At 36.6% G+C, this 17,322-nt stretch overlaps 1 protein-coding gene across 11 annotated transcripts in view; it reads left to right on the plus strand.

Annotated features, from left to right (window-relative positions):
• Nt5c2 (5'-nucleotidase, cytosolic II) overlaps positions 1-16,198 on the plus strand; it is a 92,100-nt gene extending 75,902 nt beyond the window's left edge. For 3 of the 11 annotated variants that reach the window (XR_003581985.3, XR_003581984.2, XR_011707289.1), the window contains 13 exons: positions 107-164; positions 1,191-1,284; positions 1,794-1,847; positions 4,179-4,262; positions 5,339-5,380; positions 7,095-7,202; positions 7,381-7,447; positions 8,092-8,262; positions 9,923-9,974; positions 10,094-10,154; positions 10,305-10,481; positions 11,032-11,384; positions 15,038-16,198. Coding sequence is in view for 2 of the 11 variants with exons in the window: in XM_027929881.2 (XP_027785682.1) it covers positions 107-164; positions 1,191-1,284; positions 1,794-1,847; positions 4,179-4,262; positions 5,339-5,380; positions 7,095-7,202; positions 7,381-7,447; positions 8,092-8,262; positions 9,923-9,974; positions 10,094-10,154; positions 10,305-10,481; positions 11,032-11,271 (1,208 nt within the window). In the remaining 9 variants the exon portion in view is untranslated. Of the gene's footprint in view, positions 1-106; positions 165-376; positions 470-1,190; positions 1,285-1,793; positions 1,848-4,178; positions 4,263-5,338; positions 5,381-7,094; positions 7,203-7,380; positions 7,448-8,091; positions 8,263-9,922; positions 9,975-10,093; positions 10,155-10,304; positions 10,482-11,031; positions 12,897-13,137; positions 13,322-15,037 lie in introns of those variants that run through there. The other 8 variants (XR_003581987.2, XR_003581986.2, XR_011707288.1 and 5 more) reach the window with 8 other exon arrangements.
• Positions 16,199-17,322: the final 1,124 nt, after the last annotated feature.

A 17,322-nucleotide genomic window follows, 5' to 3' on the forward strand; every position in this document is an offset into this window, starting at 1 on the left:
GTACTTTCCCTTCTTTCCATAATCATTTGTCTTTGCTCAAAGGAGATAATAAAATGTTTGAATTATTTCACTTATAGCTTATGAATATCTATTCTTCATTTTTCAGAGACCTACCTGTTGGCCTGCCTAGTAGATTTTTTTACTAATTGTCCCAGATATACCAGGTGTGTATATGCTACAATTTTCTTTTTCCAGTTGATTTTTAAAATTAATGTACAGGGTTTTAGAGAACTGGCCATTGTAGGTCTTTTCTGCTTTTCTAAAGTGAATTTAGTGCTAGTGAGAGATGCCACATTGCCAGCCTGGAGATGGGACAGCACCAGCAGCTCCATGCAGGCTCTCACCTCCCACACGGCCCCTCTCCTTGCCAGTGTGCTGCAGCCATGTTTGGAAGGGACCACTTCTGATTGGCTTCTCCTGGGAATGAAGACGGCCAGCAGAGGTGCTAATTGTGACAACTGAGTGGGAGGTTTGTGTGATGATTATCTGTCCAAGCAGAATTACACTAAAACCCCCCGACTCATTTCACAGCAGCTACCCAGGAGCCATTCAGGGATGGTAATTTAGTTTCATTCCCAGGCCCAGCAAGATTTCATTGAGGAATAAATACTGCTTATTTTCCCTGAAGCAATTTTTTGCTTAAGTCTTGAATAAATTATCCTCTATTTTTATAGGGAATTGGATAGCCTTTGCTGAAGGTGTAGCCATATATGTCAGAGTTTGCTAACTTCTTATGTTAGTCCTTACCCACTCAAGACACTAAATTTGGTGGAAGGCTGAGTCACTAAGAAAATGGACATTATCTTTATACCTAGGGACAATGTCAGAAAGAAGTCAGGGTAGAAAGAACCTAAATGACCAATTGTACGTTTTAGATGTTTCTTCAGTGAGAACCTGTTTCTAAAAAGTTATGAATAAAAACCTGATATTTTATTACTTTGACCTTTTAGCTTCCATTCTATATATTATTCTATCACTTTGTATTTGTTCAGAGTTATTGTATTCCATTGAACATATGGCAATTTCTGGTGGTCAAAAATGGATTTTTATTAGGGAGTAATTATTTTCCTAATTAGCCACAGCCATACCCATATGATATTGGAATCTTTGAGTCCCCTGGGTAACTTTTGTCATTCATTTTATTTATCCTCTTTTGAATTCCCTGTCACATTCTTTTTATCTTTCTGTAGCTGTGAGACAGGATTTAAAGATGGGGACCTCTTCATGTCCTACCGGAGTATGTTCCAAGATGTAAGAGATGCTGTTGACTGGGTTCATTACAAGGTACTCAGAAGCTGCTTCTTCCCCTGCTTACTGTCTGGCATGTCTTTACTTTTCAAGTGCAAATGGAGTAAAATTTTTCTTCCATTTATAAAAATGGGTTGGGGCTGAAGGGATTTCCCGCCTAATGATAGATCTCTAGAATATATTTGTTCTTGTTTGGTCATCCTAGCCACTTTTCCTCACTTGGTGAAACTTGGCTTCTAGATTTAAATGAGTTTTCATTTCTCAAACTGACTTAGAAGAGATTTTTGTGTAAAAGATTATATTTAACAAATCTTTGCAGAAAAGTAGACAGTTTCATATTTGAAGACAGATTTTGGTGGCAAGTTGCAGCAAATCATATCTACTACTTTTTCCTAACCCTCTAGTTTTATTTGTTTTTTCCATTTTGGTAAACACTTAAGTTCATTCTGGTTGACAGTAAATACAATTTTTATTGTGAACTAAATGTTAAAAAAAAACTTATTTTGTTATTTTCTTAGCTTTTTTTTTTTTTTTCTTTTCCCCAGGGCTCCCTTAAGGAAAAGACAGTTGAAAATCTTGAGAAGTATGTAGTCAAAGATGTAAGTAATAAAGGGAGAAACAGATCTATATAGCTTATTTTACCTATTAAAGAAATGAATAATAAGCCTGTTCATAATGAAATGGACAAGGAAGATAGTTCTTTGTTGTGACATAGTATGTGCAAGGTATAATCACCAAGAATAACTAGAACATAGGTCTTAGTTTTTTGTGTGATTAGAAAGCAAGAAGACCTAGTATTTCATTTGTCCTTTTAGATCTAATTATAACATAGCAACTAGGGGGTTACTGTGTGTATATCACCATTATATCATCTAATATATTATTGTTATATCTGTTTTATAAATGAAAAAACTAAGAAATAGAGGAATTAAATATCTTCCCTAAGATTACACAGTTAGTAAATAGTAAAGGCAAGATTCACACCCAAATCTGACTTAAATCAGAAGCATTATACTAGACACTGGACCATCTAAAAAAATGTGCATGTATATGACTGTTATTTAAAGTACCTTGGGCTGGGGTTGTGGCTTAGTGGTAGAGTGCTTGCCTAGCATGTGTGAAGCACTGGGTTTGATTCTCAGCACTGCGTATAAGTTAAAAAAGAACCATCAAGAACTTAAAAAAAAATTTTGAAAAATAAAATACCTTTAACTTATCAATAGGAAATATTGAGGAAGGCTTTAAAATACCTTAAAAGATTAGTGGGAAACATTACATTTTTTAAAAATATAATGTAATAAATTAATAGTATCTTACCAATATTTTAGGTTTGGCAATTATACTGTGATTAAATAAGATGTTACTATTAATAAAAGCTTAAGGAAGAATACCGGGGAACTCTTATTTCAATAACTTTTTTTTTTACTTTTTAGTTTGGGTGGACACAATATCTATTTGTTTATGTGGTGCTGAGGATCGAACCCAGTGCCTCACACATGCTAGGCGAGCACTCTGTCTCTGAGCCACAACCCCAACCCCTCTATAACTTTTCTTTTTTTTTTAATTTTTTATTGTTGGCTGTTCAAAACATTACATAGTTCTTGATATATCATATTTCACAATTTGATTCAAGCGGGTTATGAGCTCCCATTTTTACCCCATATACAGATTGCAGAATCACATAACTTTTCTATAAGCTAAAATTGTTTCAAAATAAAAAGTAAACACATACAGAGTCTCAAGTTCAGACATTTCTTTCTTTTCTATAGCATGTAAATAGCAGAATACAATATTTTCTCCAAGCACTACAGTAAAGATTTTTTATTTTCAGAATTTGTACTTCCTATTTCACTCTGTTTCCCACACTGTTTCAAAGAAGAACACTAAGTGGGGAGGGTCCATATTTTAGTCAGCTTTTTTTGCTGCTGTGACTATAGGACCCAACCAGAACAATTTTAGAGGAGGGAGTTTAACTGGGGGCTCACAGTGTCAGAGGTCTCAACCCATAGACAGTAGGCTGCATTCCTCAGGGCTCAAGGTGAGGTGAACATTATGGCAGAAGAGTGTGGCAGAGGGAAGGGCTCACACACATGATGATCAGAAAGCAGAGAGAGACTCCACTCACCAGACAAAAAATATATCCCAGAGCCATGCCCTCGGTGCCCCACCTCTTCCAGCCACACAGCCCCTGACTTCAGTTACGGTTCAGTCCCATCAGGTAATTAATTCATTAATTGGGTTAAGGCTCTTCTAACCCAATCATTTCTTCTCTAAACCTTCTTGCATTGTCTCACACCTGAGCTTTTGGGAGATACCTCATATCCAAACCAAAATAGTTCAGGAGAATTGTGCAAAGGAACCTATTTATTTATTGTGAGAGAAGGAAAAGGTGTTTTTCTTTCCAGTTAAAGAAACATATCAGCAGTTAGAATTTTCTTATCTGCAGGTGGGCATGGGCATTTCTAGATTTATCTGGACTTGCCATTACATTCTGCAAGGTGCTTGTAAAACCCTAGTATATACGTAATGTGGCTATGTCTAATAATCTCCAATAGCAAATTTGCTGGTGTTGTTTAAAATAAACTTCTCCGGATTTCTAACACATCTAACTCGTATACTTCAGGAAATCACAGGTAATTTAAACTCTTTCTTGAGGTAGACCATATGAGAAAGGTGGAAATATGTTAATGTCCTTATAGTCATTTTACATATGAATCTAGATGCTATGTACAGTTTGTATACTACATATATTAAGATTTTTTTTCATGTATAACGCTTACGGGAGCTTTTAAATGCAAAATTCTGAAACCAACAACTAATCTTTAAAAGACTTACCCTACCCACTATTTTAGGGGACAAAAATCTAGTATATGACTACCCCAAAATGAAAGTTATTTGTGTTTTAGTGTTTTGTTTTTACTGCATTTCAGGGAAAACTGCCTTTGCTTTTGAGCCGGATGAAGGAAGTAGGGAAAGTATTTCTTGCCACCAACAGTGACTATAAATATACAGATGTAAGTGCTTAATATTCATATTTTTTGATTATGCAGAGAAATTATTTTGGCCTAAAGAACCTTGAAAATAATGAGGAGGACAGAAATTTTTAAATGAAAGTAGTTTCTGTCATCTTATTTTGAAAGCAGAGTGAAAAAAGCAAAACTGTATAGGGAGAAGGGCCATATCAGAATCCTTCTAATTTTTTCTATTCTTTATGACTCTTTTCCCTGATTATAGTTGGTTAGTTGGTTACTTGAAGATTTTAATTTTGGGACTGTTTAAAATATTTGTGCTGATTAAAATGGCTTCTGTGTCTCTTTGGAGCATCATTTGTATAAACCTAAGAAATCGTACCCTTTACTTTCTGTACTTTCCTGATGTTGGAAGCTCCATAGTAGTAAGTCGTACAAAGATTTTTTGAATTTTAGATATCAGAATTTACTACCTCTTTTTTTAAAAAATATTTTCTTAGTTGTAGATGAATACAGTATCTTTATTTTATGTACTTATTTTTTGTATGTGGTGCCGAGGTTCGAACCGAGTGCCTCACGCATGCGAGGCAAGTGCTCAACCACTGAGCCACAGCCCTGGCCCACTACCTCTTATTTTTAAAATTGTTTTTTAGTGTGATTAAAGCATGTGAAAAAAACTAATATTAATTCCTTATTTACTTTTGCTGAGACAATTACAAATTAATAGTGTTAGTAAAAAGTTCTCCCTCCAGTTCATTTTTGTAAAAACTTTAAAATATATTATTTCCATAAGTCATTAGTTTTCTCTGTGCCCCTACCTTATATGCCCCTTATCTCAAATTTTGTGTTCTAGGAAAAATAGATAGGGATATATGTATGAATCTGTATAGATCTGAGAATCTCATAAGGTTTTGCGGGGTTTTTTTTTGGGGGGGGGTTTCTCGTATGATGAAGTATTAATTTCTAGCTTCCACTGCCATAAACTAGAAGAGACAAGAATGTGGTGAATGAATTCTATATTGAAAAAAGACATTTTATGAAAAGGTTTTGATATTTTTTTTCAATTATTGCATATCCTTTGCAAAAGTAGTATGTGAACCTTATTTTGCATTTTTTTCCAGAAAATTATGACTTACCTGTTTGATTTCCCACATGGCCCCAAGGTATTTCATTAACTTCATAGATCGTTGCTGTAGTAATAATGAATGCATTTAATCATTCAGGAATATTTAGGGGAAGGAATTGGGTGGGAACTACCCAGAATAGTCCTAGATTTTAAACCTTTTCTTTAATTCTCATTAACAAAAGAAAAACAATTAGCAATTTGAGTATTCAGCAGATTGAAATAAAAAAAGGATATTCAAGTGGAATTTAGTAAGATTGGATCAGAATAATTTCATGCCTAAGAAGTTCTGTGTGGAACTATGAAGTTTGTATAGCAATGAAAGTAATTTTTCAGGTTGAGAAATATATTTGGTTAATAGGAACAGAAAATTTATATGTGTTCTTGACAGTTTCTATATTCTGCTGTTAAGTCATTGCTGAGTTTTGTGCCCAAAGAACAGTTAACTTTGGTATTTAGCAAAGAAGTCTTCATTCCCACAGTATGGCTATATTTAGATTTAAGGAATACCCATTACAACTTAGTCAGTCATATACTTGTAGAATTTGATTCCTAGACTTCTATGAATAAAAATCAGCAGATCCCTGTTTTGAGATCACCCCAAATTAATGTGCACTGCTCTTCAGGATAGAAATAATTTTAATGGGCATAACTTCTACATTATTATTGTGACTACTTTGTTATATGAACCAAAGACTAGTATATACGTAGAACCATCACTCTAAGAACAAATAAAATTTCCTGATATGGTCCATAATAGTTTATATACTTTAGTTCTAATGCTGATCAAACCTCCCTCTTTTTTTTTTTTTTTGTATGAAGTTGCATTTATTTTTTTTTAATTTTTTTCCTTTAATTTTTATTGTTGGTTGTTCAAAACATTACACAGTTCTTGACATATCATATTTCACACTTTGATTCAAGTGGTTTATGAACTCCCATTTTTACCCCGTATACAGATTGCAGCATCACATCGGTTACACGTCCACTGTTTTACATATTGCTATACTAGTGTCTGTTGTATTCTGCTGCCTTTCCTATCCTCTACTATCCCCCATCCCCTCCCCTCCCATCTTCTCTCTCTACCCCATCTACTGTAATTCATTTCTCCCCCTTGTTTTTTTTTTCCCCTTTCCCCTCACTTCCTCTTGTATGTAATTTTGTATAACCATGATCAAACCTCCCTCTTAATCTGTCCCTTGAGTATTGACTTACATCTCTCCCTAGCTCTTTTTCATACATTTCAGATTGTGAGCACACCTTCATATGTTAAATTGCTGTGATATGTTACTGGAACTCAGGAGATTAAATGATTTAAAATGTAGAGATTACTTTGGTTGGGGGGGAACCAGGGATTTGAACTTAAGAATGCTTAACCACTGAGCCACACCCCCTGCCCTTTTTTATATTTTATTTAGAGACAGGGTCTCACTGAGTTGCTTAGGGCCTCACTAAGTTACTGAGGCTGGCTTTGAACTTGGGATTTTCCTGCCCCAGCCTCCCAAGCTGCTGGGATTATAGGTATGTGCCACCACGCCCAGCTGTAGAGATAATACTTGAGTTTATTAATTATTTACACCTGTTTCCAGAAGGATGTGGCTTATAATTAGACACAGTGCATTTTTAAAAATTAAATAGTGAGAACTTCTGGTTATACTTAGTACTGCTGAATTCCTTATATTTGAACAAGATTACATGTGAGTGTCTTAAGATAAGGAGTGATGTTTTGGTTTTTACTGATTCTCTTTCACCAGCCTGGGAGCTCCCATCGACCATGGCAGTCCTACTTTGACCTGATCTTGGTAGATGCACGGAAACCACTCTTTTTCGGAGAAGGCACGGTATTGCGTCAAGTAGATACTGTAAGTTGAGAGGGTAATCTGTCTTCTTCCCCCACTCCCACTCTCCCTAAGAAAAATAGATACTTTTAATTTAATGGCCATAATGAGTGCCATGACTTTGGCTGCCTGCCAAGTAGTGCTGTGGGTATATTATAACAGGATGATAAAGTATTACAAAGTTCATATTCTTTTCACACAGAAAACTGGCAAGCTGAAAATTGGTACATACACAGGCCCCCTACAGCATGGCATTGTCTACTCAGGAGGTAAGTCAGAAACTTCCAAAGATTTTATTTAATGTTTTTGCACAGTATTATCTTCACTTAGACCTCACTGTGAAAACTTTGGTGTTCTCTGAGCATAGTGCTACATGTACTCTTCAGTATTTTAGAGATGCTGTTTACCAAAGGTAAATAGTCACCCACTAAATTGATAAAAATCAAGGAGAAAGAATTTTATTTTCACTAGTAGGTTCAGCCACCCCCCTCCCCCCGCCACCACCTCTTTATTTTACCTATTTATTTTAGCTTTTTGGAATAATTTTGGGTGCTTCTCAGGAGTTTTCTAGTAGCCTGTGTGTGCACAGATACATATAATGTTAAATAGTTGAACAAAGCTAACTTAGTGGCTGATGTGTGATTAAAAAAAAATGGTGATGTTGCTTTTGAAGGTTATATTTACTTAAGCTGAGATAGAATTGTGTAGGATTTGGTATTAGAGTTCTAATCAGCACAGTAGAGCTGAAGACTTTATCTTACAGGCAATAAAAAGAGTGGTAGGAAGAATGGCAAGTCTTTGTCTTTATAAAGGTCTGTCCCTCAAATAAGAGTAAAATTAATCGCAGTATTAAGTGGGTATGGACTTTGCTGGCTTTAACATGGAGATCTTTTTCTTATGTTCATTTTTTCAGGTTCATCTGATACAATCTGTGATCTGTTGGGAGCCAAGGGCAAAGATATTTTGTATATTGGAGATCACATTTTTGGAGACATTTTAAAATCAAAGAAACGGCAAGGGTGGCGAACTTTCTTGGTGATTCCTGAACTTGCACAGGAGCTGCATGTCTGGACTGACAAGAGTTGTAAGGGACTGTTATATTATTGTGTTTTATAAATCTTTGAAATAGCTAGTTTATATCTAAATGGCCATCTTTGAATTCATTCCTTTTTGATAAACCATTACTTTTTGTGCAGGGGATCGGATGTGGTCAAAAGATGGGCCCTGATAGTCCCATTAGAATATTCAGCTATTTCACAGAATTTTAATAAATATAAGAGGTTATTATCTTATTCAAACTTTTTTATTTCCATTTTGCTCTTTTTTTTAGTTATAGATGGACATAATACCTTTATTTTATTTATTTTATTTTTATGTGATGTTAAGGATTGAACCCAGTGCTTCTCTTGTGGGAGGCAAGTGCTCTGCCACTGAGCTATAATCCCAGCCCTTATTCAACTTCTTAAATCCCTTTGAGGTTAAGTGTAGAATGTTGGTGTCAGACCTCACTGTGAAAACTTTGGTGTTCTCTGAGCATAGTGCTACATGTTGTATTACAGTTTGTAATTGCTAACCTGTGCTCCGCTTCCTCTGCAGTCCATATTTCTCCAACCATGCCTAGTTGCCATTCTCTCCTAACAGCCCATATCTGAGATTCTGGGAGGTGACAGTTCTGAACATTAATTACATCCTGGTATTTATTTACTCTTCTGAGAAATAGAGAATGAAGACAAATTATATTCTTGGACTGAGCCACACTATATATTTGCAGGACATATACTATATTAAATTGAGCTATGGGGATATAGTTACATAAAGGTGTTTGATACACAAGTTCTTCATGCAGCCCTACTGAGTATCACCAAGTATACGGTGAAAGTTACTCCAGAAATTTGGCCTGCCTTGAGTAAGAACCCTGAATCTATCGCTTAAAATCTGCATGCCCTTAGGCAAGTTACTGAGAATACCCTGTGCCTTAATTTCCTCAAATATTGAAATGGGGATGATAATAATAGCACCTACCTCATAATGTTGATGAGACTTAGGAAATATGTGTATAAAGAAGATAGACATCACAACCCTTCTCAACCAAGGCTCCTCCTGAGAACCAGCAGGAAATGTTGGAGTCTCTCTGTCCTCACATTTGTTAAATAGAAAAAAAAATAGATGTCTTAGGGCTTAATTCCCTCGGGGAACTCAGGTTGAGAAGGGCTACAACACATGGAAAGCATGCAGATACTAACTATTGCTATCTCTGTTGTCTGTACTATCAGTAGGATCTTCAGGCTGTCCTTTCATCTGTATTTTCAACTTTTCACCTTTGAAGTTTCAGAAATCTAATTGATTTGGCTGTACTATTTCCTGTACTTGTGACCCTGGACAAGTCACTTCATTCTCATTCATTTATCTAAAAATGGGATTACAAACACTTGCTTTTTGCTGACTACATCTGAGATAGGGTAGGAATTGGTATTTTGCAAGCTCAGAATGAGCATACAGATGGAAGAAAAAATTGTAGTCAGTGGTGTTCAAATAGAAGAAAAGGTAATTAAGGTATTGAGCTGCTGCCACATTCCAAACAGATTATCATGGGTTTTCTTGAAGGAGATAGAGGTCATTTATACACCTGCCTGTGACATGTTGGTCCAGGCTATATATACCCTTGGGTCCTATGTACAACTTTTTACTGAAGTTTTAGTGTCAGTTAAAAACTGGGAACTTTTCTTTTCTTTTCCAAACTTTAGCCCTTTTTGAAGAACTTCAGAGCTTGGATATTTTCTTGGCTGAACTCTACAAGTAAGTTTCTCAGTTCTAAAAATTTCTTCCCTAAAAACCATCTACCTTTTTGGGAGTCACTTTGGTGTAAGAAATGCTCTTTCTGGAGATTTTCACAGGGTTTTTCTCTTTATCTTCAGGCACCTTGACAGCAGTAGCAATGAGCGCCCAGACATTAGTTCCATCCAGAGACGTATAAAGGTATCAAAACTAGATTTGAGAGAAAATAGAAAATGAGTTAAATGATTTTCATATTTTTTATTTTTTTCCAGGGACTGGCATATAGCTGGTGCCCAATAAATAATTTCTTGAATGAACTGAAAATCAATCTTGTTATTTTTTTTTTTTTAGAAAGTAACTCATGACATGGATATGTGCTATGGGATGATGGGAAGCCTATTTCGTAGTGGCTCCCGGCAGACACTCTTTGCCAGTCAAGTGATGCGTTATGCTGATCTCTATGCCGCATCTTTCATCAACCTGCTGTATTATCCATTCAGTTATCTCTTCAGAGCTGCCCATGTCCTGGTAAATAAAGTTACTTTTGATAGTTAAGATACACTTTAAGATCAAGATCTGCAACCAGCTTTGTGGGATTGCACAGGAGACAATTTAAACATTCTTTTGTGCAAAGCCTAGGGTCAGATTATGTGGTTGCACAAGGGCCTTTCAGAAAGTATGATCAAGATAGAAACTTAGAGAATATAACTTAACTCCCTGAAGTCTATTACAAGTTACAGTGAATGATGAAGACTTTATTCTTTTGTTAATATTAATTCAAAGAAATGTGGTTTCTATATTCCTGTGTTCTGATATTGAGCTGTTGAGGACTGGCTGTGAAACTGAAAATAATAGTCTTCTCTGTCTTACCCAGTTTCCAGCTGTAGTAAAGGATAGGTTACTATTTTGGGAGTAGAGAGAAAGAGAGGGAGTTTTAGGTAGTAGTTTTGTAAAGGTCTATCTAAATGATTTGTCTGATATAACTCCACATGGCCACCTAATAGGGGAAAAGGGGTTAGGATTGGGGAAGTATCTCTTTTGCTCTACTAGATGTAGTGAGCTTCTTGCTTTGTTCTAGATGCCTCATGAGTCAACCGTGGAGCACACACACGTAGATATCAATGAGATGGAGTCCCCACTTGCCACCCGCAACCGCACATCAGTGGATTTTAAAGACACCGACTATAAGCGACACCAGTTGACAAGGTCGATTAGTGAGATTAAACCCCCCAACCTCTTCCCACTGGCCCCCCAGGAAATCACACACTGCCATGATGAAGATGATGATGAAGAGGAGGAGGAGGAGGAGGAAGAATAAGGAGGAAAACCAAAACCCTGAACACCCATTAAACAAGTTCTGGCAGGACCCACAGGAGCAAAGGATGTTCTTGTTTGGGTTCTACTGGGGAGGGTGGGGGTGCTCCATCAGAGGTACGTCTGGAAAGTTTCTAAAGACTTTAAAATATTCTAATCATAGAGAGATACTTGTTTTAGTTTTGTGTATCTATATTCTTTGCAGATGGCTCAGAATTGTAATGGAGTCTGTATTGGAAGGAAGTAAGGGTAAAGTCAGGCTGAACTGCATGCAGATGGTTCCATGTGGCTTGTGACACTGTTTGCTTGTCATTTATGATCAGTATGTCATAGTGTATCTGGATACACTAAGGATGAAGGGTTTCAAGTGTAATAAGGACTAGTGGGAAGACATCCAAAAATGCTGTATTGTTTCAAATTGTTCTATTACTTTAAAATCCAACTTTTTCAGTGCATTACACAGTATTGTATATCAGTGGAGAAATATATTGTTTCCATTATTGAGTGTAGTCTTCTGTTGAGGTCAAGTTTCCTTTCATAAGCCTTTAAAGTGTCCTCAATGACTGGTAAGGCTGCTGCTCTGTCAGTAACCTTGCAGAAGTATTCTCTGTTTTAGGACCAGTCTGGAGTGGACTGCAGGGATTCTATTTTGACATATAAAAGTCCTATTCTTTCTGTATTTTTTTAGGTTGATAGCACGAATACTTGTTATCTAAAACCTTTTTCTCATCATAATAAATCTATAAAGGAATTTAGCTGAAAGATGACAAAGGAGCAAGCCCCCAGAAAAGAGGAGGAGAAACCTTCTTATATTAGAGAATGGTTGAGTAAGATGTATCAGGATGGGCTGTAATTGTGGCATCTGCTACCCAGTTCCACATTTCTCTAAGCTCTAGTGTTGATTGTTGTATGTTAAAGTTGAACATTAGAGAATGGGAAGAGGACTCTAAGCCAGAACCTTACTAATGCAAATAGCAAAATCAGTGAGAATAAATTCAGAACTCTAAGTGAAATCACTTCTTGTTTTGAGCAAGAATGAATTATTGTAGACATTAGGCTCTTATTAATGCCTCACTAGTACAGTGAAAGTTGTTCCAACATTTTGAATAGTGATAATAGATTCTTAACTTTCATATATTTTCTTCCAATCTTACTGTCATTGGTCTATAGGGGAGAATAGACTAGCTGATCTAGAATTCAATAAAATGCAATGTTTCTAAATATTGACTTTGACCCCTTCTATAGCACAACTATAATTATTATTGGTCTTCAAGTGGGTTCAGGTTTGGCTTAGTGACAATAGTTTGACGGTTTCTCGGGAGATACACATTCCCAGAACTCGAAGATCTAACATGATTATATCTATAGTGTCTCACAGGCCTCAATTTTTTCACAATGTTTTTTGGTATCGGACTGCGAGGTGAGGCTTTAAAAAAAAATCATTTTGTGGGTAGGCAACACAGCTCAGTAACATAACCAAAGTTGCCATGCCTCATGACTTGCACTTTAGATTGCTGTCAGAATGTGTTTCATGGTATGACTTAAATCTATGGAGAATATATGCTCCTTTGAAAGAATTACTTTAGAAACGCTATTGCAAATAAAAATTAGATGCTATCTTTTTTAAAATGTTAGAGAATGTGGTTGCTGTAACTGGTTATTCTCATCCAAGATGAAGACGTTGCCCAGTTTTATATAGATTGAAGTTTTCTCAAACTCAAATCTTTAAATGGCTTATTATAACTACAGGGCTATTTTATTTACGTATTTTCCCTTTCACAGCAAAGTTCACGTTGCTTTATTTTCCACACTTTTTGTATTGTGTTCATATAAGAGTTTCTTAATAGCCAAAGGATTCTGTGTGTTCTAGGTCTAAGAAGTGGAAAGCACACAGGTGGAATAAGAATTCTTCTGTTAGCCATATCTTTCTTCAGGACCACCAGAACATATCATGAAAAAAATCTTAAGACCCAAGGGGCTGAGTGGTAGAGCACTTGCCTGGCGTGTGTGAGGCTGCTGGTTCCATCCCCAGCACCATACAGACACAAAAAAATGTAAGACCCAGAGCAATGTGGTACTTCTCTATATACTTTTTTTTTTTTTTTAAGTATTTTTTAAGTTGGACACAATAACTTTGTTATTATATGGTGCTAAGGATAGAACCCAGTCCTCACACATGCGGGGCAAATGCTCCACCACTGAGCTACAATCCTAACCCTAACCCTGTACACTTTTGGTGGGGGGGTGGGTGAAGGGGACTGGGGATTGAACTCAGGGGCACTCAACCACTGAGCTACATCCCCAGTCCTATTCTATATTTTATTTAGAGGCAGAGTTTTTTAGTGCCCCTTGCTGAGGCTGGTTGAACTCATGATCCTCCTGTCTCAGCCTCCTGGTCACTGGGATTATAGGCATGTGCCACCATGCCCGGCCTGTATACTCTTCTTAAATGTGTGCTATGGGGTCAGTATTGTGGGCTGGCACTCGGAGCAATTATAATTGGACTTCATGAATTTCTATTGCCAGTAGTTAAGAAAGCTGAATTTAAAATATATACTTTTCCTTTGTTTTTAAGCCCTGAAGAACTTAGATCAATCATCTTTTTCTAATTTTTTCCCTAGTTGTAGATGGACACAATACTTTTATTTTTTTTAATATATTATTTTTTAGTTGTGGGGGATACAATACCTTTATTTTATTTTTATGTGGTTCTGAGGATCGAACCCAGTGCCTCATGCATGCTAGGCAAGCACTCTACCACTGAGCCACAACCCAGCTCCAATACATTTATTTTTATGTAGTGCTGAGGATCAAACCCAGTGCCTCACAAGTGTTAGGCAAGCGCTCCACTACTGAGCCACAACCCCAGCTCTAGATCAACTGTCTTTTGAGACTTTTTTCATAGCTATTCTGAAAACATCAATTTACAGGTTTTGTAGAATATCAGGCATCCTTTTTGAGTGCTAGACTGAACTCCCAAGCTTAAGATTGTGTACTAACAGGGACCTAGGCATATGAAACAACTGATCAGAGGCACAGCAAACCCAGGCACTATCAGGTTCTCTCAGAGAGGAATTGACCATCTGCAGAGATGGTCAGTTAAAGCTCTGGTGGAATATCTCAGGAATGGTTTGAAGCCAAAAAGATTTAGTGTTTTTGACCAAAGACTACTTTCTTCTACTGTAAGCATTGGTCTGCCGAGATCTGAAATAGTCAAGCAAAGCCCTCCAAGCTACCCCTTCCTAAGATGCTTTTAGAAGTGGTTTTAAATAGGACTGATAAGTCATGTTAGAGTTACTTTTAAGAAACTGCTTATAAAAGCCACATGCAGTTACATGTCAGATTCAAAAGTACTTTATCCATGTTTAGATATTTCTAAATCAGGCTTATTTTTTTTTAAAGAAATATTTTGTCAACAACTCTAAATCCATATAGTTTTTCTTTTTCCAAGGCTGCCTGGGCATTTTAAAATTCTTTGCGTATTCACCACAAATAGCTAGAGACAAACAACTGCATATTTAAGTCTATTAGGGTAGGAACCCTGCCCACATTCCATGTTATAGATTTTTTAAATTTTTTTGCAACATTGAAGATTGAATCCAGGGGCACAAATTCCAGGTTATGGAAACTATTTAACCTCTCTAATAGTGGGAAAAATGGTAACTATGATCCAACTATTGCCATATCATTAACAGCCTCATTCCTCACTTGGTTTTGTAGTTTAGGACTCAATGCTTGTGTTTCTCATGACATTCTTTCTTGGTAACTAGGCCATCCAGCTCTTCTTAAAAGTATTTCCTCAAATGGAACAATTTCAAATGGTATACAACTTTGGGAAGCCCTGAGAATGAGAAATGTCTGCCATGGAACTACCCAAGCAACACTGTTGAAGGTAAAAGAACAAGCGTACTACTAAAGAGAAAGAAGAATGACGCATGCATGGCAGCCAGAAAGCAGAGCCAGGTGATTTCCAGAAACTACACTGCCCATCAGATACCACCACTAACAGTAAAGCAACATTTCACACTCTTCTCTCACTGCAGAGTATCTAAAAATAACAGAAAGCAAATCAACCTAAAAATAGAATGTTAGTTTACAAAATGAACAATACAACTTTTCTGTTCTCCACCATTTTCCTGCCCTTAGACAGAATGTCTTCATCCCAAGGCTACAATAATTAGACAAAAGTATGTAATTTCAAAAATAAAACACAAGCCATGTTCTGCATAATGACACTTCAGTCAACAATGGACTGTGTATACCATAGAAGTCCCATAAGATTATATTCCCTAGTAATCTTGCAGCCATCTTAGTTTGTATAAGTACATGCATGTGATGTCCCTGCAATGATGAAAACACCTAATGACACATTTCTCAGAAAATGTTCCTGTGGTGAAGTGATGTGATATTCAGTAGTTTAAGTTCTTGTGCAGAGCTTTAACACAAAGTAGTACTCCTAATTGAACTCAGAACATTTCATTTCAAACTTGCTGACTTGACCACGTCTAAGTAATTTGTATTTTCCAATTTAAAACAAAACAACCAGTTTCAAGTCCCTTTTTTTCCTCACATACAATAAAGATACCTGGGTCCCAACTTATTAATAGAATAAGAGTGGCTGAGATAGATTGCTTCATGAATCAAATTAGGTACAAATAGGTACACACATATTTGGTCTGTATTTGTATTTGGTCTGTTCTCCCCAAAGGTTTGTAAATGAGGCCTAAAAGAATCTGGGTTGAGATCCATACAAACTGGAACCCAAACAACATAATGGAGTTGACATTTTTCTCATAGAAGATGGAATGGTCCAAGCCTCACAAGCTCCCAAGATACCTGAAAGAATTTGCCAAGAAAATCTTCCCCAAAGTGAAAATATTTATTAAATGTCCAGACTTCTTTTTTGAGAGAATGTTCTCACCAGATTATAACCTTTGATTTGTGGTGTGATTATTTTGAAGCAAGTAACTATTTGGGGGCCCACTATGTAGAACTCAAATGATGTAGCAAAACTGTGGCTCAGTCTAAAAGTTCCTGTACAGTGTTGGTCTACTGTTTGAACACCTCACAATCACTAGCACCCTACTGAGAAAACCACTTCAACAAAGGAGTCTGGCAATTCATTCCCCCTTAAAAACTTGCATTCTCAGGCCTCATAATCATCTACCAGAGGAGATGGCATGCCAATAGAAAGTTAACAGTGAAAAATTACAACCATCTTTGTCCTGGGACTTCTTGAAAATATGAGTACAGATGTGAGACCCTTGGAGAGAAAATGTTAAAGCAGTTAAACAAAGAAAATGAGTTTATTAGCCATCTTATAGAATTCAACTTTTTGATTTTAATAAGGAGTCAGCCTCTAAGTTTAACTACTTTCAAAAAAGTTAAGTTTCTAGAAATCAACTCCAGGCTATGAAAAGGTCATTCAGTTTGTATCATTCACTTCCTCTAGATCAGTATTTGTTTCCTCAGAAGCATCAAGTTGAGAAGAGGCTCTGGGGAACACAGTTTATGTAAAATAGAAAGCCAAGGCATGTCACAATAAAACATAAGAATGAACTGACATGTGTAGCTTCAAGGATGCAGAGGAAAAGCTTAGGTAAATCCTTTAGAGTAGGAAAATATGCCTCCACTTTATTTGGGCATTCCCGAGCTAAGCTAAAGACTCACCTAGAGTGAGTATAGCAAGAAAACCCAACCAAGGCTATAAGTTAGAAATGAATGTTCTTCAGTGATTTCCTTCTGCCTGATGCTGCTTTGTACCCTGCTACTAGGAAAAACAGGCTCCCAAGAAGATAAACTTAACTAGATAAGGATAAACCTTGTTCTACTTTCAGGAAATGGGGTAACAACTGGTAAGGTGGGAGTGGTAGTTAGGTCAGGAAGGGTCTCAAAAGCCAGTCTTGTCTGCAGTTCTTCACTGAAATGTCTCCATCTACAGGACAAGTGTAAGTATACTGTAAACATCATGGTTAAATCAGTGGGGTCTATAAAGAACCAGTCAGGAAGCTCCATTCTTACAGCATGATTCTCTTTGGAATGTAAAATAGAGACT

Source organism: Marmota flaviventris, chromosome 4 (assembly GCF_047511675.1).
Source record: "Marmota flaviventris isolate mMarFla1 chromosome 4, mMarFla1.hap1, whole genome shotgun sequence".
NCBI classification, from domain to species: domain Eukaryota; kingdom Metazoa; phylum Chordata; class Mammalia; order Rodentia; family Sciuridae; genus Marmota; species Marmota flaviventris.